At 39.3% G+C, this 22501-nt stretch overlaps 1 protein-coding gene across 1 annotated transcript in view; it reads left to right on the top strand.

Moving 5' to 3' along the window:
- Positions 1-22501, top strand: part of MPP7 (membrane palmitoylated protein 7) — a 226725-nt gene that overhangs the window by 140141 nt on the left and 64083 nt on the right. The window contains exons 4-6 of the mRNA XM_040248020.1: positions 3197-3274; positions 5601-5681; positions 19642-19773. Of these exons, the coding sequence (XP_040103954.1) occupies positions 3197-3274; positions 5601-5681; positions 19642-19773 (291 nt within the window). The remainder of the gene's footprint in view (positions 1-3196; positions 3275-5600; positions 5682-19641; positions 19774-22501) is intronic.

Below are 22501 nucleotides of genomic sequence, written 5' to 3'. Positions count from 1 at the left end.
GGGGGGTTCATGTTTGGGAACACATGTACACCCGTGGTGGATTCATGTCAATGTATGGCAAAACCAATACAGAATTGTAAAGTAAAATAAAAAATAAATTAAAAAAAAAAATAAAAGAAGATTAAATACCAAAAAAAAAAAAAAAGCCACTGGTCACATAGGAATTTTTAAATGAAAATAAAAAATTCAGTTCCTCACGTCTAGTAGCCATGCTCAGTCCAGGAACCCCATGGCTAGTGACTCAGCTCCTGGGCAAGCAGGGCAGGTCCAGCCTCAGAACGGTTCTTTGTGAACCTTGGGGTCACCTCTGTACATCTTACCTGTTTGTGTATTACAGTTTTTACATCAGTTTGGTTTTAAAGTTTTGTTCCTAGTATACTGGGCTTCCCTAGTGGATCAGTGGTAAAGAATCTGTCTGCAATGGAGGAGATGTCAGTTTGATCCCTGGCTCAGGAAGATCCCCTGGAGAAGAAAATGGCAACCCACTCCAGTATTCTTATTTGGAAAATCCCATGGACAGAGAAGCCTGGTGGGCTTCAGTCCATGGGGTTGCAAAGACTAACCACGACTGAGCTACTAAATAACAGCCATTATAAATACTAGTAAAAAAACAGAATTTCAGTATGTTTGGAAAAAGTGAACAGTTCAAAATTATTTAGAGTAATTTTTACTTTGCTAACCAACTTAATTTTTAAAATTATGTTTTGAAGTAGCACACCTTTGAACAAAGGGTTTCCAGTATCTGGAAATTCTAGGAGAACATTTAAAATATTGCTAGTATAGTACAGCTGGAGAAGGCAATGGCAGCCCACTCCAGTACTCTTGCCTGGAAAATCCCATGGACGGAGGAGCCTGGTGGGCTGCAGTCCGTGGGGTCGCTAAGAGTCGGACAGAACTGAGCGACTTCACTTTCACTTTTCACTTTCGTGCATTGGAGAAGGAAATAGCAACCCACTCCAGTGTTCTTTCCTGGAGAAACCCAGGGGCGGCGGAGCCTGGTGGGCTGCCGTCTATGGAATCGCACAGTCAGACATGACTGAAGCGGCTTAGCAGCAGCAGCAGTATAATACAGAGTCCAGGGATGGGCAGGGAGGGATGGACTCTTACACCTTTGAGTGAGGATCTAGAGAGGATGATGTAGGAAGAGGAAGCTGTTTTTAAAAGATACTCAGAAGCAGCAAATTAAATGGAGAAATAGAGCACTTATCTGGGGCATGTAATTTTAGGTTATAATTATAGTAGTTTGATAAATTGAGAAAAATGAGCAACCAGAAGAAAGGAAAAACCAAGGGGGAGGGGTGGACGGGAACTGTCAGTCATCCTGTTGTCACTGGCAACAGCCATTGTGATTTGTCACTTCTCTATCCAGCCTCCTTTCTGTCATATTCACTCAGCTGTGAATGAGGTCAGTGGAGAATGTGGATGAGATGTTAGTCTGAGACAGACTAGTGGAGTGATTAAGTGCTCTGATGCTGAGCCAGATGGCCTGAGTTTTAAATCGCAGCTCCTCCATTTACTATTTGTGGGACCACAGCCAGTCATTTAACTGTGTATCTGTTTATCTGTAAGATGGTGCTGTCTACCTTTCAATGTTCTTGTGAGGATCATGGAATTAAAATCTACTAAACTCATTGAAGCCCGTATTATTAAGAGTACTAATGACTAGTCTGAGGTAGTACAGGCATATGGTGAAAGCCTGATTTGGATAAGCCTTGGGGGTTATTGTTGCAGGAAGGCAGGACGCTTAAAGAGGTAGCTGCACTACAGTTAGGTGAGTTTTGTGGGCAAGGAAGTTTAGTATTCTATGATAGTATCTGTTCAAGTGACCTAATTCTTGATAATTATTTAAGCAAAATTAGTTTAACATTTAGGATGGTTGGTTTTTATTTTAGAGTATACTTTAATAGTTTCTTCAAATCAACTATTACTTGTTTCATAGCTTGTATTCTCCAAAATTTGTTTATTTTCATAATATGATAAAAGTTGCAAGCTTCCAAGATGTTAAATAAGAACGTTACCTTGATCATTCTGGTAATATCATAAGTGTCAAAACTCTTTCCCTGATGCTCTGTATTGCGGTTGCCAACAAGGTAAGAAAATCCTCTCTTAGCAATAGCATTTGGCTAATCAAAATAAAATCTGTCTTCCAGACTTTTTACGAGAGTTTGCTTAGTTTCAAGCATAATTAAGAGAGTATTTTACTTGATACCTATTAAAAACAGGAAATCATGAGATACAACCGTTTTTCATATATAAGTGGGAGAGCAGTCATCTCAAATGTAAATACAAAGAGGCTAAAGTATATTTTCAAGCATAAAAATGTAAAGGCACCCATGTAAGAGCTGAAATAGATTACACTTAGGTGCTAAGAGTTATACATTTGTCAAAGCACCTTTCATTTCTTAACTATCTTTCTGGTTGTATTTTTAAATTTATTTTTTATTAACTATCATTCTAGATTTTTTTTAAAGGAACTCAGTTTGTCCTATAATGCATTAAAATATATTCTTTTGTGTTCCTGGGGTAATGGTGATGGGAAATGAAGAATAAAATTATCCTGTATTAAGAGAATTTTTACTGGTTTTCCAAAATGAAAAACTGAAGCTGAATAGTTATGAGAGATGGCTCTAGTTATGAGAAATCCCTTTGTTTTGTAGAAGTTTGGATGGGTGCAGGGGAAAAAATAAAGGAGTGAAGGAGCCCTGTGCTGGGTGAGATGTCTTCCTAGAGGGCTGGCCCTTAGTCTGCACGTTGCCTGGTTCTTCGTTCTGGGCCGTTATTACACACCGACTGTCAGGATGTGACTGCCAGTTTCTTGCTTAGCTTTAATCATAATTTATGCTTTTAGCAGGAATATAACCTATGACCACTGCTTGAAGTACTGAAGCAATTATGTTTTACAAATTAAAGATTGTATAAAACTAATGGTTATTTGGGGGGAACAAAGATTTCATTTTCGCATGAGTTCTGTGTCACAATAATCCCACCCCCCGCCTCCCCCAGTTTGACCTCATGTTACAAACATGGAAGTGTTGTCCTAGATGAATTATACACACCTATTGTCATCTGTGGGTTTACAGAAACATGTTTGTCTAGAATGTTCAGTAGACCAGTCTCTATTGAAATGATCAGAATGTGTAAGTGTCTCAGGTGGTTCGCTGGCAGGTTAACTTATATTCGTTTGCCTTTCTTCTAGATTCATGAGAAACTTCACTACTACGAGAAGCAGAACCCTGTGCCCATCCTCCAGGGTGCGGCAGCCTTGGCCAATGATGTAAGTGTGCCTTCCCAGCTCAGGGGGACTCGTCCTCTGCGACCCCCTGGGGCAGGACTCATCCTAGGGTAGACAGATGTGTGTGCTCTGGGACTGCAAACTGAAAGAAGCGGTAGATGCCGCTAACAGGCCTGAGTTTACCACTGAGTTTACACTGACCCTAGGCTGATTTTCCTTGACTTTCCTATCTTAAAGATTTTGCATGGAGATGCCCTCTCATCCTGCCTTGGTAACTACAGAATAGAAATTTTAGGCTGTGCCTCTGTGGGGAGAGATGCTATCAGCTGTCAGTGTCTGAGAAAGTCCCAGGCAAGAGAAATGCTTTGGAGAAATAGAGACAAATGAGATGGCTCTATCGCTGACAGTCCTGAAAACGACAGATGCTAGCATAGGAATGAGGCGGATGAAATACATAAAAAGACAGGGTTGTTTTTAAAATGGATTATAAAGCATGGTAATGATTTATGGATGTGAGACCTTTCCAAATTACCTTCATAACCAAAAAATAAATTTGAGCTGCAGTTGGCATTGATGGAGTAGTTAATTTCCTGTAGCTATAATTTTATTTTAAATGTGGAACAGGGAACTAACTTGCTGTTCCTTACTGTTAACTTTCGGACTCAGATGAATTGAGTACAGACCTGGATAAACTGGAGGGGACACTTAAGCTGGACAAGAAGCACATGTGGTTGGAAGCTGGTTTTAGTGACATCCTTCAGCCTGCTGTATTTTAATGTTTTCAACTACTATGATAAAACTATAGTTCAGTTTAGTAAGAGATTAGAGCTATAAGTATAATATTATGAAAACAAAAACTAACCATCTTCAGAGGTTGATTTTCTTTGTTAGTACTGTGTATTCTAGTTTAGAAAATAAAGCTTGTATAGTGAATCTCCAAGTTGTATATTTTTCTGTTTAGTTCCCGAACATTTTTTTCTTCCATTTGTAGCTACAGAGATTACAAATTACAAGGATGTTGCAATATACATGTTTTGTGAAGAAGCTTACCTGTGAGTTGCAGAACCTAAACACTTGACACTTGGGAAAACCTTGAAAACCAGTTTTAAAACATTTACTGTTGAGAGTTTGGGGAAATATTTATTTATAAAACAATGTAATTGAGGCACAATCATGTTACAACATATTGCACTTTTTTTTAATTAGAGATTTTTGTGCAAATATAATCTTAGCATTTTGTAATTCATCTCAGAAGTGTATTTAAATGTTTAAAAGTGCAAAATGCCCTTTGTGTCTTTTTGTAAATTAAAAATTTTGTAAAATTGTTACCTTGAAAAAGGAAAAGTACCTTTTTGAAATATATTCAGTGAATGTATCAATTTTATCTGGTCTTATTTTCTGTGTATAATTTATTATTATACCCCTCATTTAGAGAAAAGTCCTTTCCCAAGATATGAACAATTATTTTTAACTTGCTAGAAACTATAGGGACAAATGGAAAATTGATGCAGTGTTTTGAGAAGGGTTTTTAAATGAAAATATATGTACATATTTTGCATTCTGTGCTGCATTTTTCATATTTTGAATGTTTTTTTTCCTATTTGAATCTTGCTTTTCTTCTTATGAAAATGTTATGATCCTTCTGAGAGAAGGATAGATTGCATAGAGATGTTGATAAAAAGGCCCTCTTAATGAAGAATACCAGGTAGGGTCCAAGCTCTGCTCCTTTATCTAGCTGGAAGCGACCAATGGGAATTTATAATCCTGGTCAGAGAACAGTCAGGATCTGTGGGACCAGCATAGCTGTCAAGCTATTATAAGTCATTTTATGATTAACCTATTTTATATGTAACAGACTGTGTAGGTAAACATAATAAAAGTTTCACATCATTTGCTCTTTTAGGGGCATTCTCGTTCTTTTTACCCCAGCTCTAAACAGCAAGCTACTGTGGGTTTTTGGAAACCCTGTAGATTTCACCACCTCATTCAGAAGTTCTTTTTTCTGTTTTTTTTTCCTTTTTTTCTTTTTATGGTGTCAACGCTTGATCCAGTCCTTTTTACAAGTGGGCCTTTGTCTGCATGCAAAAGACCATTTTGCAGATGAAGTGCTGGGGTTTGCCCTCATTGCAATAAATCAGAAAGGGATCTGGCTGATACGATTTCTTGAGTTGTACTCAGCCGGGAGCTGGGTCTGAAAGCAGGGCTACTAAGAGCCTCAAAAGAAGAGCAGTGATTGATAGTCTGTTTTCTTTCTTGCTGACTTGAGCTTAATCGCTGGAAAGTAGCAAGATAGCTTCTCAGTTGTCACAGGTGGAGCACACCCTGTTCTCACTAACTGTTCTTCATGTCAATGTGATCTCCCGTGCAGCTGGCGGAGGAGCTTCAGAACAAGCCATTAAACAGTGAGATCAGAGAGCTGTTGAAGCTACTGTCAAAACCCAATGTGAAGGTGAGGACGTGTGACACCCGTAATAAATATCTCCAAAAAGGGCCACTTTCTGGGACTTGAGATGAATTTTGTTTCAACCATCAATTTTCAAGTAAATATGTTTTCGAATAGTGCACAGTATTTTAATCACTTTAATCCCGTTAAGGAAGAAGAGTTTTTGATGATGATGTTGTGACAGTCTATAAAATACTTAAATTGGGAGGCTCATGATTTAAGTTGGAAAACAGAATGGAGCTTCAAGGTCATTTTTCTTTTAAATGAAGTTTAGAGTACAGGATACAGAACCTATTAAGTGATTTTGTGTAGGTTTGTTTTACTTGGCTAGTTAATGGTGTGCCAGTATGTTTGACAACAATATCTATTTCTCTATGGGACCTTGTCAGCATTCCTCTTCCTCCTCCAGCTTCCTCTGCATTTCCTGCCCCCTCCTCTATCATTTTGTGTTTTAATGGACCCTGCTATTTTACAGAGCAAAGCAGTTTTCCAGTAAAATATTGGTAGATCCATCTTGATTCTCCCCACCATTTTTTGTACAAGTTTATCACTTATTTTTCCTCTAGCTGTGATTGGTCAACATAACCTATACATTTTGGACTTGATAACTAATGTACTTGTATGTGAAATATTGTTCAGGAGTCAGGATAACATATAGATAGGTAATTATATAATTAAAGTGATCAGGTATCTCATATTTCTGTTAAGCATTTATAGACTGTTGAATGAAAATGTCCACCTAAATGCAAAAACTGGTGATTTCTACCTTTTCTGAAAAATCTCCTTTGCAGTGGTACTATATATGGTCTTAAGCTGATATTCTGTACAAAAAAGATCTTCAACGACCCAGATAATCATGATGGTGTGATCATTCACCTAGAGCCAGACATCCGGGAATGTGAAGTCAAGTGGGTCTTAGAAAGCATCACTATGAACAAAGGTAGTGGAGGTGATGGAATTCCAGTTGAGCTATTTCAAATCCTGAAAGATGATGCTGTGAAAGTGCTGCACTCAATATGCCAGCAAATTTGGAAAACTCAGCAGTGGCCACAGGACTGGAAAAGGTCAGTTTTCATTCCAATCCCAAAGAAAGGCAATGCCAAAGAATGCTCAAACTACCACACAATTGCACTCATCTCACACACTAGTAAAGTAATGCTCAAAATTCTCCAAGCCAGGCTTCAGCAATACGTAAACTGTGAACTTCCAGATGTTCAAGCTAGTTTTAGAAAAGACAGAGGAACCAGAGATCAAATTGCCAACATCTGCTGAATCATGGAAAAAGCAAGAGAGTTACAGAAAAACATCTATTTCTGCTTTATTGACTATGCCAAAGCCTTTGACTGTGTGGATCACAATACACTGTGGAAAATTCTGAAAGAGATGGGAATACCAGACCACCTGACCTGCCTTTTGAGAAATTTGTACGCAGGTTAGGAAGCAACAGTTAGAACTGGACATGGAACAAGAAACTGGTTCCAAATAGGAAAAGGAGTACACCAAGGGTGTATATTGTCACCCTGCTTATTTAACTTCTGTGGAGAATACATCATGAGAAACGCTGGACTAGAAGCAACACAAGCTGGAATCAAGGTTGCCGGGAGAAGTATCAATAACCTCAGATATGCAGATGACAGAAAGTGAAGAGAAACTAAAGAGCCTCTTGATGAAAGTGAAAGAGGAGAGTGAAAAAGTTGGCTTAAAGCTCAACATTCAGAAAACGAAGATCATGGCATCTGGTCCCATCACTTCATGGGAAATAGATGGGGAAACAGTGGAAACAGTCTCAGACTTTATTTTTTTGGGCTCCAAAATCACTGTAGATGGTGACTGCAACCATGAAATTAAAATACACTTACTTCTTGGAAGAAAAGTTATGACCTATCTAGATAGTATATTCAAAAGCAGAGACATTACTTTGCCGACTAAGGTCCATCTAGTCAAGGCTATGGTTTTTCCTGTGGTCATGTATGGATGTGAGAGTTGGACTGTGAAGAAGGCTGAGCAGCAAAGAATCAATGCTTTTGAACTGTGGTGTTGGAGAAGACTCTTGAGAGTCCCTTGGACTGCAAGGAGATCCAACCAGTCCAGTCTGAAGGAGATCAACCCTGGGATTTCTTTGGAAGGAATGATGCTAAAGCTGAAACTCCAGTACTTTGGCCACCTCATGCGAAGAGTTGACTCATTGGAAAAGACTCTGATGGTGGGAGGGATTGGGGGCAGGAGGAGAAGGGGACGACCCAGGATGAGATGGCTGGATGGCATCACTGACTCGATGGACGTGAGTCTGAGTGAACTCCGGGAACTGGTGATGGACAGGGAGGCCTGGTGTGCTGTGATTCACGGAGTCGTGAAGAGTCAGACATGACTGAGTGACTGAACTGAACTGAAGCTGATATTCAGAAAAAGAAAGTATTTAATAAAACATAAAGTGAGAACATGTATGCCCTATGATTTCTCAACCATATAAGCAAATATAAAGTATATGAATGTATATCTGTAAAGGGTAAATGAACTATGATTAGTGATGTGAGATGAACTGGCTGGCGCAGAGATTTGTTGCATTTAGTTCTAGAAGAAGAAAGATCCTATTACTATAGAATGGTTGCCTGATATTGAAGAGAGAGTACACAGAAAGTGAAGAACTTAGGGGAGATTCATGAGTGCTCCGAAACGTTCTTCACTGGGCCTTCCATGTTCTGCACATGGAAAGTTGATATTCATCAGAACAGAGGGAAAAGCCTTGAGGTGCTTGGTAAGGTCCTTTCTGAGAGTATTATCTTGGTTTGAGTTTTAGAAACTAAAGAGGAATGTTTCTGACCCCTAGCAAACAAAATGTATTTTTTGTATTCCATTCAAGAGTGTTTGAAATGGAATAGCTAGTAATTAGGAGGGTATCAGTTCAATTCAGTTCAGTGGCTAGGTTGTATCCAACTCTTTGCGACCCCATGGATTGCAGCACGCCAGGCCTCCCTGTCCATTACCAGTTCCCGGAGTTCACTCAGACTCACGTCCATCGAGTTGGTGATGCCATCCAGCCATCTCATCCTCGGTCGTCCCCTTCTCCTCCTGCCCCCAATCCCTCCCACCATCAGAGTCTTTTCCAATGAGTCAACTCTTCGCATGAGGTGGCCAAAGTACTGGATTTTCAGCTTTAGCATCATTCCTTCCAAAGAAATCCCAGGGTTGATCTCCTTCAGAATGGACTGGTTGGATCTCCTTGCAGTCCAAGGGACTCTCAAGAGTCTTCTCCAACACCACAGTTCAAAAGCATTGATTCTTTGCTGCTCAGCCTTCTTCACAGTCCAACTCTCACATCCATACATGACCACGGGAAAAACCATAGCCTTGACTAGACAGACCTTAGTCGGCAAAGTAATGTCTGCTTTTTGATATGCTATCTAGGTTGGTCATAACTTTTCTTCCAAGGAGTAAGCGTCTTTTAATTTCATGGCTGCAGTCACCATCTGCGGCAATTTTGGAGCTCCAAAAAATAAAGTCTGAGACTGTTTCCACTGTTTCCCCATCTATTTTCCATGAAGTGATGGGACCGGATGCCATGATCTTTGTTTTCTGAATGTTGAGCTTTAAGCCAACTTTTTCACTCTCCTCTTTCACTTTCATCAAGACGGTTTTTAGCTCCTCTTCACTTTTTGCCATAAGGGTGGTGTCATCTGCATATCTGAGGTTATTGATATTTCTCCTGGCAATCTTGATTCCAGCTTGTGTTGCTTCCAGTCCAGCGTTTCTCATGATGTACTCTGCATAGAAGTTAAATAAGCAGGGTGACAATATACACCCTTGGTATACTCCTTTTCCTATTTGGAACCAGTCTGTTGTTCCATGTCCAGTTCTAACTGTTGCTTCCTGACCTGCATACAGATTTCTCAAGAGGCAGGTTAGGTGGTCTGGTATTCCCATCTTTTTCAGAATTTTCCACAGTTTATTGTGATCCACACAGTCAAAGGCTTTGACATAGTCAATAAAGCAGAAGTAGATGTTTTTATGGAACTCTCCTGCTTTTTCCATGATCCAGCGGATGTTGGCAATTTGATCTCTGGTTCCTCTGCCTTTTCTAAAACCAGCTTGAACATCAGGAAGTTCATGGTTCACGTATTGCTGAAGCCTGGCTTGGAGAATTTTGAGCATTACTTTACTAGCATGTGAGATGAGTGCAATTGTGTGGTAGTTTGAGCATTCTTTGGCATTGCCTTTCTTTGGGATTGGAATGAAAACTGACCTTTTCCAGTCAACTGGATGGAAACTGGTGTTTGGCTGGAGAGAGCGGTGCTGGATCTCAGTTGGTTATGAGGTAATAGAAGATGTGTCTGCCCCAGGTTCGTAGTTTCCTGAGTGATGAGAGCACTGGGAGCATCTTTTGTACTTACATATGTCTCTGACCCAGTCCATGGCACGGGTCTCCTGAAAACCTTGTAACTTTCTAAGTGATAAGGGCAACAGGAGCATCTCTGTTCTAATGCGGTAACTCTGGGGGGGTTCCTATCTGGAGGCTGGTCATCAGCAAGATCACACCAGGATTAGAAGCTTAGAATTTTCAGCCTTACTCTCTAACCAATTATGTTTTAGAAATTAAAGATTTTATAAAGTTAATGGTTATTTGGGGGAAACAAAGCTTTCATTTTCACATGGGTTCTAGTAATGATGATCCCACCCGCCAATTTGACTTCATGTTACAAATATGGAAGCATCATAATAGATGAATTAATTATGCCTACCTGAGAAAGTTCCACAAAATCCCCAAAGTGTAATGTCCAGAGAACTTTTAGGCTCAGGACACATCCATGTACCAGGAAGGGGATGCACCCAATGCCATGGGGCAGAAACTCCTACCCTCCCCTGTGTAACTCTTTGTCTGGCTGTTCATCTATGTCTTTTTATCATAGCCTTTAATAAACTGGTAAATGTAAGTGCTTCCCTGAATCCTGTGACATGCTGGAGCAAGTTGTTCAAACCCATGGAGGTGGTTATTGGGACCTCTGATCTACAATGGGTTGACCAGAAGCACAGGTGGCCACCTGAAGTGGTGACCTGGTGCTCTCTCCCGGAAGATGAACTCAGAACTGGGTTGAATTGCAGGACACCCAGATGGCATCATAGAAAATGCGTGGTGTCAAGAATCCCCCCCAGCACATTTGGTAATGAGAGTTTTGTTTTGTGTGAGCAGAAAGGGAGGCACACAGGAGGAAAGGAAACAAACTCCAGAAGGAAGAGAAGTGTGGGTTCCTTTTACAACGGCATCATGCATTACCATTGGATGAAGCTTTATAATTAAGTGCTTAACCTTTGTTATGGCAAAAACACCTCAGATGAATGATTTTGTCTATTTTCACATTTATATAACAGAGTGGCTAAGGAATGGCTGAGAAGTCAGCATGGAAGGTGTGTATTCACCTTTCATGTAGGAAAATAACATGTAGAAAATGGGTAATGTTGCAGACTCATGATGGTACAGTCGACAGTGACAATTTCTAGTTCACCAGTCTCGAGAAGAAAATATTTTTCTTTGCAGTTTGCCCTAGCGTTTAACATTACTTTCTTCGAAATCATTTCTACTAACCACCATCACGCTGAATCTCTCTTTTGAAGGTAATTACTTTAAGAGGTATAGTTCCTAAATAAATTTTAAGCTATTTCAAAATACAATCAAATACTTTTTGTCTTAGGAACAAATGAAAAAATTTGCTTTTTTCATTTTTTTCTGAGAGCAAAGCAAGGTGCAGGAGAATATAACATATATACATGAATAGTGAGTGAAAGTTGCTCAGTTGGGTCCAACTGTGCCATCCCATGGACTGCAGCCCACCAGGCTTCTCTGTCCATGGACTTCTTCAGGTAAGAAGACAGGAGTAGGTTGCCGTTTCCTTTTCTAATTAGGGGAGATAGGGGAACGAATTATTTACTTTTTGAAGATTGCTCTTCCAGTTAAAATATTTAATTCACAACACTGAAAAGAAACCTGAAGTGTACCTCCGAAGTAGTAATGATTTTTTAAAAACACGCATATATATGTACAACCAAGTATCCAGCCCGCGATAAAATGATAATATGCGATTTCTATAGATCTGCTAACTCATTTTTGAAAAACGTTAAAACTTTCTTTGGTAAATTGTAAATGTCAGCACAGTTGGATATTTGTTCATTTATTCTTACATAAATTCCGTGCCTACTCTGTGCAGTCCCCATAGATACACCTTGAGGAAGATACATGAACACATATGAAGAATAGTGAAGGTGATAGGAGAAATAGTGGGTAAAAAGAGGGGACACCCAGAAATAGTGTGGAGCACAAAGGAATGGAGACAGGGTTAAAGAATACTTTGCAGACAGAGGATGTGGTCCATATAAGGTGACAGCTGGAGATTGAGTGTGAGGTAACCAGAGAGTCAGGAATTGGTCAGGAGTGGGAGGCAAAGAAAGAAAGGTTTCAGTACAGTGACTAGTATGGGAAGTCCCACAAAGAAAATAACTTGTCAAGTTCGAGGATGTACAGCAGACTTCAAACTGTGGCTGATAAACAGCTTATAAAAAAGGGAAGGGCAGGAGCTGGACAGTAATGCCTGTGAGTCAGGACTGGACATCCTGGTTTGCCCAGGACAGTCTTGTTTTCGCCAGACCGGTTCCAGTGTTACTAACAGCCTCCCTTTTAATTTTCCTTGTTTCCTTATTTAGATGATATATTCTATGGACTTTGTAATTATAGGCTTATTCAAAAGTTTGAATTTCATTCTAGGAGCAGTGGAAAGTCATTGGAAGGGTTTGAATAAGTGACACCATCAGTCTTGAGTGTAATGTGCACAGCAGTTCCCTGGGGTGGAGGGTTGGTGGCAGGATGAGAGGAATGGGTCCTGAATGGAGGAAGCCCAGGTGGGAGGCTATAGAAATGATTAGGATAATATGTGATTGTGGTCCTAACAAAGAATGTGAAGGATGGAGGCAGGGGAGTGGGGGATGGGTGGAATTCGGTGTATCTTCAATACGAGGTGTTGGGACAGCTGCTTAATTATTTGGGAAAAATAAGAAAGAGACCTACTAAAATGGAATCCAAACATATTAAAGACGGAAGTATAAAAACTGAACTGTAATCATGGGATAGAGGAAGAGCATTTGCAGCTTCAGGGACAGTTGGACACACAACCATGAAAAGTTTAAAAAAAAAATTGATACATGAGGTCGGAAGGAATAACATCTTTATAAATGATTTGTGATATTGCCTTTAATAAAATATGCTAGTTTATTTGTTGTTGTTCAGTTGCTAAGTCATGTCCAACTCTTTGCAACCCCATGGACTGCAGCATGCCAGGCTCCTCTGTCCTCCACTGGCTCCCAGAGTTTGCTCAGATTGGTGTCCACTGATTTGGTGATGCTATCTAACCATCTCATCCTCTGCTGCTCCTTTCTCCTTTTGCTTTCAGTCTCTCCCAGCCTTAGGGTGTTTTTCTAGTCAATTGGCTCTTTGTGTCAGGTGGCCAAAGTATTGGAGCTTCAGCAACAGTCTTTCCCATAGTTTACTACTTTGACTTTAGTTTTACCTTTAACAAGTAAACAAGTGACTTGATAAAACTTTAAGAAATAAGCAGAAAGCAATTTTGGATAATACATAATTGTGTTTTGAATTTAAATTAGAAAATAGAAGTCTCTATCCGTTGCTTTCCTAGTGAAGACCATTCATATGCTTAATGACTTTTCATTTCTTCTGTAAATCATGTATTCATATACTTTTAGTGATAGTTCATCTTAACTGACTGCATTACCTTTCATTCTTTTTTGTATACAAAAATATTGCATATATATTTCCCGCCATTATAAATAGGGTGATAGGATGTTCTACTTCCTGTATTGGATTACACTCAGTCTTCAAATTTTTGAATTGATCAGTTGCCATATACAAAAAACAAATAATTGTTATTCAATAGTGTCTACAAAATCCAGTCTTTTTGTCGAAATCTTAAAGTCTAGGAAAAGTAAAGTATAAAGGAAGCCACATGGTGAGAAAACGGTGATGGTAGTGTCACAAGAGGCCACGTAGATATAACACACTCTAAAGCATGCTGCAGTGGGGGAGGGGCAAGGACCCATGTAGGGGCACTGAAGGAGGGAGCCTGATTTCTACAGAGACTTTGTTTCCAGAGAAAGCAGAATCATCAATAAATAAAAGCACTTCCTAGGCATCATGTTGCCACATTAAAGGCAAATCAGCCTCTTTGAGTTGTCATTCAGTGGCTCTTTTTTGATAAAAGTGAGGTGACATCATCTCTAGAACATGGTTTTATAATTTAGGAAGTCAGGGAAAATTTGGTAGATTTTTAAAAAGGCAATAAAATAAAAAGATTTGTTGTAATTTTTTAGATTTCCAAAACATTCACTTACCAGAAATTACTCATTGCCCGGGCATGCAGAAAGGACAAGACTTCATTAAAGCATACTGAAGGGAAAAGTTAAGCTTCCTTCTGGAGGAATAAATCAAGGTTACTCATCCTTATGAGTTAGACACTTAATTCTAAGGACCTGACAGATACTTAGAACATAGAATTGACTCCAGGGGGTCCAAGGCAGCAAGAGCTCAGGAGTCTGATGAGTTACAAAGCCCAGTGTTCCATTTCCTGCAGATTCTTCTAAGCAACAGGTAAACCCATCAGTTGTGATTGGTGGCTATGGCATATGGAAACACAATTTCATTTAGGTATTGCCTTTTGAAAGGAAAATCTGTATAGTGAAGAATAAGTTGGTTAGAACAGAAGAGTGGAAAACAAAGTTACTTTTACTTGTCCAAAATAAAAATGTTGCTAACCAAAACTATTTACGCAGCAAAGCTGTTAAAAATTACGAACTTGGTATCTATAAATCTTACAAGTTTTTTATTTTTGGACTCCAGATATGAAAATACAATGCTAAAGAGGAAAAATACATAGCTGGTGTTTTATCATTGCCTTTCAACCATCATGAAAGTGTTAGTTGCTCATCATGTCTGACTCTTTGTGACCCATGGACTGTAGCCCAGCAGGCTCCTCTGTCCATGGAATTCTCCAGACAAGAATACTGGAATGGGTAGCCATTCCCTTCTCCAGGGGATTTTCCCGACACAGGGATTGAGCCTGGGTCTCCTGCATTGCCAGCAGATTCTTTACTGTCTGAGCCATCACAGAAGCCCCAGCCATCATATCCACTTTAAAATATGTTCATTATTTTTACTATGTGCAAGATGGTTACCATAAATACACAGATAGTGAACAATTCTAGTGCTCTTATTAGATCTGTGTTCCCATCTGTGATTACTCCTCCTGTCTGAAAGACTTCTTATAACATTTTTGGTAATGCAAGTCTGTGGGTGATGAATTCCTTCAGCTTCTGTGTGTCTTTAAGAAGTTCACAATATTCCTTGCTTTGAAAAGGTGTTTTTGCTAGGTATAGAATTTTAGGTTGACAGTAGTTTTCTTTGAGTATTTTAAAGGTGTTGCTCCATTGTCCCGTGGCTCACATTGTTGCTGATGGGAAGTGAGGAGACATTTTTATCTTTTTTCTTTTGTATGTAATGTGCTTTTTTTCTTTGACTGGTTTTAAGATTTCCTTTTTCACTAGTTTTATGCAATTTGATGTTATTTATTTTCTGTTTATTGTGCTTTGAAATATTTGGCCTTTTTTATTTCCATCAAATTTGGAGTATTTTCTGTCATATTTCTTCATACTTTTTAAAGAACCTCTCCTGTCTTTGGAGATGCCAATTAGGTGCATATAATAGGCCACTGAAGTCCCACAGCTCAATAATCATGTGTTCATAATTTTTGTTTATATTTTCTTTGTGTTTCATTTTACATAATTTTTTGCTTTGCCTACAAGTGTTAATCTCATTCAGTGTACTTTTTTTCATTCATTCACCGTACCTTTTAACCTATAGAAGCTTGATTTGAATATTTTTTGTATATCTCAGGTCTCATGTTCAGCCCTTCTAGCTTTCTGAACATTTAGAGTGCAATTATAACTGTTAATTTTCTTTTCTGTGATTTGTCTATAAGATTTAATTCTGTATAATTTTACCATCTGTGTAATTTTTCAGGGTTTAGTTAATAGCTTTATATTTTTCATCATTGTGTAGTTTCTGCTTTCTTTACATGCCTAGTAATTTTTGACTGACAGTCATTGTGAGTTTCACTTCCTTTGATGCTGGATATTCTTGTATTTTTATGGATAATATTCTTGATTTCACATCACGCAGTTGAGTAACCTGGAAACATTTTGATCCTTCAGAGGCTTGATTTTAAGCTGTGTTAGGTGAGATCTTAGCAGTGTGTAATCTTGGGCTAATTATTTCCCACTATGAAGACAGTGCCCTTTCTCTACTAATTCTCCTTCAATGCCCTGCGAATTGTGAGAATTTTAACTTGTGGGAACAGGAGCTACTCCTGCCCTGTGCAAGCTTCAGGGATTGCTTCCTGTCATGCAGGATTTCTCAGCCTCGGAACTGTTTAAGTTTGAGGACTGATAATTATCAGGGGGCGGGCAGGGATTGTTCAGTATGATGTCAGTTGCCTGGGAGCATCTCTGGCCTCTGTGCCCTAGATGGCATTGGATGCGTGTGCGCTCAGTTGTGTCTGACTCCTTGCGACCCCATGGACTGTAGCCCACCAGACTCCTCTGTCCATGGGATTTTCCAAGCAAGAATACTGAAGTGGGTTGCTGTTTCTTCCTCCAAGGGATCTTCCTGACCCAGGGATAAAACCTACATCTCTTACATCTGCTGCATTGGCAGGCAGATTCTTTACCACTGAGCCACCTGGGAAGCCAGATGGCAATGGCATCTTTTGAATCACGACAAACCAAAGATGTCCCCAGACAGCCCTCTGTTCCCAGTCACTCTTCTAATCCTTTCTGGGAGCTGTCCATACACAAGCTTTGGCTAAGGACTCAAGAAACTCTGTGTCTGTGTTGCTCACTCTACTCTCATCCCTTCACTGAGAACTTTAACCCCTTGACCTCCTTAGATTCCCAGCTCTCTCATCTCCACTAGGGAAGACTGCTGCATTCCACCTGGGTTCCTTTCCCTCCAACACAGCCAGGAACCTTGCTCTAGACAGTAAGCTGGGCAGTCTTAGGGCCCACAGTTATTTCCTGTCTCTCAGTGGTCACTGTCCTCTTATTTCATGTCCAATATTTTAAAAAATCATTGGTTCATTATCTTTTTCTGAAAATTTTCTCTCATAGGTACCTGGTAACTTCACCTTCGTTTCCATCCTCATTCTTGAACAGTACTTTTGCTAGATACACAATTCTGAGCTGACTATTATTTTTTAATATGTTTTTATCTTCTAGTTATATTGCTGCTTGATCACTCAGTTCTTATTTTTTTTCTTTCTCATGATCTGTGTTTTTCTCTGGTATTTTTAAGAACTACTTTCTGGCATTCTGTCTTTTCACTATGATGTATGTAAGCATGGGTTAATTTTTATTTTTCCTGCTTCCTGAATCTTCAGATTGTGTTTCCCATCAACTGTCAGAAATCTGCAGCTATTATCTTGTCAGATATTTTATCATCTTGATGCTGTTCATTCTATCCCTTTGAAAATTTTGTTGGGTACCACAAACTGTAAAAGAAAAAATATTATTTGGCTCATTAATTTGGATCCTTTTTTTAAAATAAAAAAATACTAATAAGAAAGTGAAAGGACAAGTTACCAAATGGGAGAATGAGAGAATGTATTTATGGCACAAAGCCTTGGATCCAGCGTATTATAAAGGACTGTTACAAATCAAGAAGAGAAAGATAGATGGCAGGGAAAAATGTGCAAGGATCTTGAACAGGCATTTCTTAAAGATGTTATGAGAATGATGAACTTTCAACCATTAGAAGATACCACTGTATACTCAGGATGGTCAGATTTAAACTAATACTGTAAACTGTTGGATCCTGAGACAGAGCTAGAACTCACATAGCTGCTGGTGGGAGCTGGAGCAACCTGTTTGTCTCATCTGCCTGTGTTGAATGACCCAGACATTATACACTTAAATACACTTAACCCAAATTTGTGTATCTATGCATCAACAGATATGTGCATAGTAGAATTGCTTTAATAGCCAAAAGTGAAAACAACCTCAGTGTCCCTCAGAGGCATAATGGGTAAAGAAACTATGAAATATATACACGTTGGACTGCTGCACAACAATGAAAACAGAATGACTACCAGTAACAGCATGGATGAATCTCACTTATTAGCAGGAAAAAGAAACATCTGCTTATGATTCCATTTATGCAGTATTTAAATAGAAGTCATGGTGACTAGGAAGGAGCATACTTAGGGGCCCCTGGAGTTCTGTTAATGTTGTGTTTCTTGCTTGGGTGATATTTACAGGGACATAGACATTTTTGAAGATTCACATTACAGTATGCTTATGAATTATTATAGTCAATAAAGAAACCATTTCTTTGCCCTCTTAAGAGCTTCTGTTTTAGCAGATAGCAAATATATACATAAAAACATAAATGTGGTTAAAAGTTATGAGCATGTATTAAAGCAAAGAAGATGGTGCTGTGAGATCAAGTAACCTGGGGGTTTGCTTTTACATCAGATGTTTTAGTCACTCCTCTAGAGAAAGAGGCCAGTTATGTAAGCTGAGTGAGGAGGACAGTGGAGGTAAGGTAGGGTTGAAGACAAATACAAGACTAGAACATGCTTTAGAGTTTGAGTTTGCTTTTCATCCCATGCTCTTCATTCACGGACTGTGTAGTCCATGGGGGTCACAAAGAGTCAGACACGACTGAGAGACTTTCATTCATTCATTCTTCAACCCCAAACCAGTGTAGATTTACAGGAGTTATTAGTAGACGAGTTACATGATTTGCTCTTTTAAGTTTCAAAACAATCACTCTGGCTACACTGTGAGTCATGGATTTGAAAATGAGCCAAAGGTGAATGCAGCTGGACCAGCTGGGCTTCAGGTAAAAATGCCCCAGGTAAAAAATGATGGCATTGATGATCTAGACCAAGGATATGCCAACTTTTATGTAAAAAGTGTGTGTGGCTTCTATTCAGTTTCACCATTGTGACATGACAGCCAACATAAACAAACCATACGTCAATGAATGAGTGTGGCTGTGTTCCATCCAAGCTTCATTTACAAACTAGGTGGCATAGTCTGCCAACCTCTGCCCTGGACTAGAGAGAAGATAACAAGTGTTAGCATACATGTTAGAAGCAGATTTAACAGGATATGGGCTGGGTGTTGGGAGTGTAGCTGAGAGGAGAGGTTTCAAGGATTTCTAAGCTTCTGGCTGGAAAAACTGATGGATCATACTGATTGGGGAACAAATCAGTTAAAAGTCTAGCCCCAGTCACCCCCAATACACTGATGTGTCATGGTTTTCTCATCTTTGGTCTCTAGTGACAATGCAGTTGTTTTGAGAACTTTTACCACCGTTAACAGTCATGACTAGAAATACCTTTTTTTAAAAAATACACATTAGTCACCTGTTACACCAAACATTAAAAAGTGAGAATACCACAGAAGAATGAAAACTCGTCAGTTGTATTATCAGTTCTTTTTGTGTTTTCTGCTAATAGAAGGAAAGGGAAAAAATATATAAATGCTTAGTTTCCCCAGTCTCCCGCTGGCCCATTGATCATGTATTTATAGCCTCATTTTCTCCCTCCCTTCAAAAGTAACCCCCCCACCCCCTGACACACACACCCCGTCCCCAGCTGCCACCTTTCTAGGATGAACCAGAGAATACACAGCTTAGAAGGTGCCTTATGCTGATTCTTCTTGTCCATTAGTGACCATGGACGGCTGCCTCTGCTGTTCTGCAGCCCCCTTGCCCAATTTGTAAGAGGTTTCTTTCCACATAGTTGCATTATTATTGTTGCTGTGCCACAATTAGAACATCGATTTCATTTTCCTCATAGTTGGGTGTGTTTAGGGTTTTATATTGAACACTTTTCACCTTTGACTTTGATAGGCTTTGCTCTCTGTGCATGACACTGTGGCTCAGAAGAATTATGATCCTGTGTTGCCTCCTATGCCCGATGACATTGATGATGAGGAAGACTCAGTGAAAATCATCCGCCTGGTCAAAAATAGAGAACCACTGGTGAGTTTTGGTCCATCTTTTATGCTCAGCCAAGAGTGGATACCATGATAAAGACCAGTCTGATGGGTGCATATCATTTATTCCTCTCTTTAAAATATGCTTCCTCTGTGTCTTCAAACTCAGAAATAAATGGAGCATCCACATGTAAAGGAGATGATGGAGAAAAACAAAAACAGAGCCAAAGAAACTGGCATTCTTTTGGTTATAAATAGCAATCATTTTTAAAGTGTTACTGGTTGGCATTTATAAGGGATGACGTGACATGCACCAACTGCAGCTGATTAGAGATTAAAAAGTGCAACGGAAAATAATTGCTCATGGCTTTTCTAGAAAGCGGATTGATTTTAAAGTGATGAGAAATTAACCAGGAATCTGATAGTTCAAAATGTAGATGTAGCTGTTTGTTTTTGCACCAGGATTTAGGCAGCTCTGCATCATGTGCAGGGCCTGTGGTAGTGGGACAGTGCCTCCCACTCACCCCCTTAAATCTTCCTTAAAAGGCAAAAGGAACTTTTTGTAGTTAAAGATCTTGATGTGGGGACCGTCTCTTGGATTGTCAGGTGGGACCAAGATAATCATAAGAATTCTTATTAAAGTGAAAGAGGGAGGCAGAAGGGTTAGAGTTACAAAAAGAGATGTGATGATGAAGCAAGGGCTGGAGTGATGAGACCAGGAGCCAAGGGGTGCTTTTGTACAATGCCACATGGAATGTGCCCTTGTTTTATTGGGTTTTGATCTTATTTTCATGCAAGTACATTGCACTAAGAATACTTCAAGGAAGTGTGCTCATAAGGGTTTGGAAAGCAATATGGAAATATTCAGGAATGTAGGGATCAAAAAGAAGATTGAGGTAAGTGCTATTAATAGTGTCATGAAGAAAGTGAGACACCATTTCTCAGGTTCATGTTTTCCCTCCAAGGATCAGGAGAATCAGCAGATAGCCAGCATTTCTATTCCAGGGTCTTATCTATATTGATGCATAAATATATTTCAGGGCCTTTAACAAGTCCTTGAAGTGTTGAGTGCTTTCCGTTCTCTGCATATTCTGGAAGTGATCCCTCCAGCTGTGACTTGAAAAACCACTTGTGTGCCGGTGACTCCCAGGTCACATTTCTCTTACAGATCTTTCTTCTAATCTTTTAAGTTTGTATGTCCATCATTCTGCCCAGTATCTCCATTTGGATGTCTGGTAGGCATCTCAGTCTTCACGTGTCCAAAAGTCAGCCAATCTTTGTCCCTGAATCTGTTCCACCCTGTGGTTCCCCAGTGGACAGTCTCATCTTTCCAGTTACTCAGCCAAAAGCCATAGCATCTGACGTCCCACAGATACTGTGTCTCAAGGGACCCAGCTGCAAGTCTTCCCACAGCCTTAGATGCCCTGGAATCTATTCACCACTCGATGTAGGGACCTGACCGGCACATTCAAAGAGGGAAGAACTGATAATCTGCATCTGCAAAAGTAGTATATTTATAACCTTATGAATACAGGGTTATAGAAGGATTCAGAAGATTATTAGTTTTGAATGATAAGGTTAGAAACAGCAATTCTGTTCAGTTTGCTTTAGATAAGTTCTGACTTTGCTACATACTAGTTGTCTGATCTTAGACAAGTCGTAACCATTTGTCATGCAATTTCTCATCTATAAAAGATAGATAAGTAGTCTTAAGTTAAACTTGAACTCTGGGAGATGGTGGAGGACAAGAAAGCCTGGCATGCTGCAGCCTATGGAGTTGCAGAATCATACACGACTTAGCAACTGAACAACTATAAACAATTTTAGATTACTAGACCTTTCTGATCATTAGGCATACTTTAGTCAGTTTGAGACACAGTCTTAAAGAAAGTAAAAGTTGATCTAACTACACCAATTAGTTGTAGTAAGAATATTACATTTCCAGTCATCTTTGGCTATAAGCTACCTGCAGAAAATACCAGGAATTGGACAGTCTAAGGTTTATAACCACGGAGAGGTACTCATTCAAGTCTTCAGCCTTGAGGGCATGTGTAGGTGATTAAAAATGCCACAAAATCATCCTAGCATGGAGTTATTTAATTTTTTGCTGTTATTAGGTATGTATTTGATAGCTATCACATATAAAGTAAAATGTCATGTATAAAATGCTTATGAAAACAAAACTAGGAATCCTTTTATAATATCTATTTATACTGTAAATAAATGTGTTCACCATCAAACTTCTTTTTGTGGGGTGAACCTTGCCCCCACCTAATGTGCTTCTCTCCAGCTGTGTAATGTGACATAGATGGTTTGTCTAAACCACTGCCAGTTTCTTGGAAGAAAGTCATGAAGAGGCATTCAAAGTAACCATTTGTGCTTGCTATGCTGACAAAAAGTGTTCAGTTGATTTGCTTCTAAACACCCATAAATGAAGAATTTCTGGGTTCTTTTTGAAATTATTTCCTAATCTCCTGCCAGAATGTTAGTTCCATTTGTGCTAAGTATAATCCTAGTACATAAAAACTAGGAGTATCAGATCTTTTTTTTCTTTCCATTTTGTTTATTATCATCTCTGAGTTTGTTTACTGTAATACTGTAGTAGAAGGGTTGCTGAACAAAACGTCAGGTGGTCTGGGTTTTAGTTTTCTAGTTTATTTTCTATTCACTTCACCTTCTCTATGTACATGACCTTCTTACAGGGCTTCAGGTAAAGATAAAGGGAAATGAGGAAATACTGTCAAAGTGTAAAAACAAATAGTATTCAAATGTCA

This window comes from Oryx dammah, unplaced genomic scaffold, assembly GCF_014754425.2.
Source record: "Oryx dammah isolate SB20612 unplaced genomic scaffold, SCBI_Odam_1.1 HiC_scaffold_10, whole genome shotgun sequence".
Lineage (NCBI taxonomy): Eukaryota > Metazoa > Chordata > Mammalia > Artiodactyla > Bovidae > Oryx > Oryx dammah.
The sequence above is the reverse complement of the archived record's forward strand: the minus strand, read 5'-3'. Positions and strand labels throughout refer to the sequence as shown.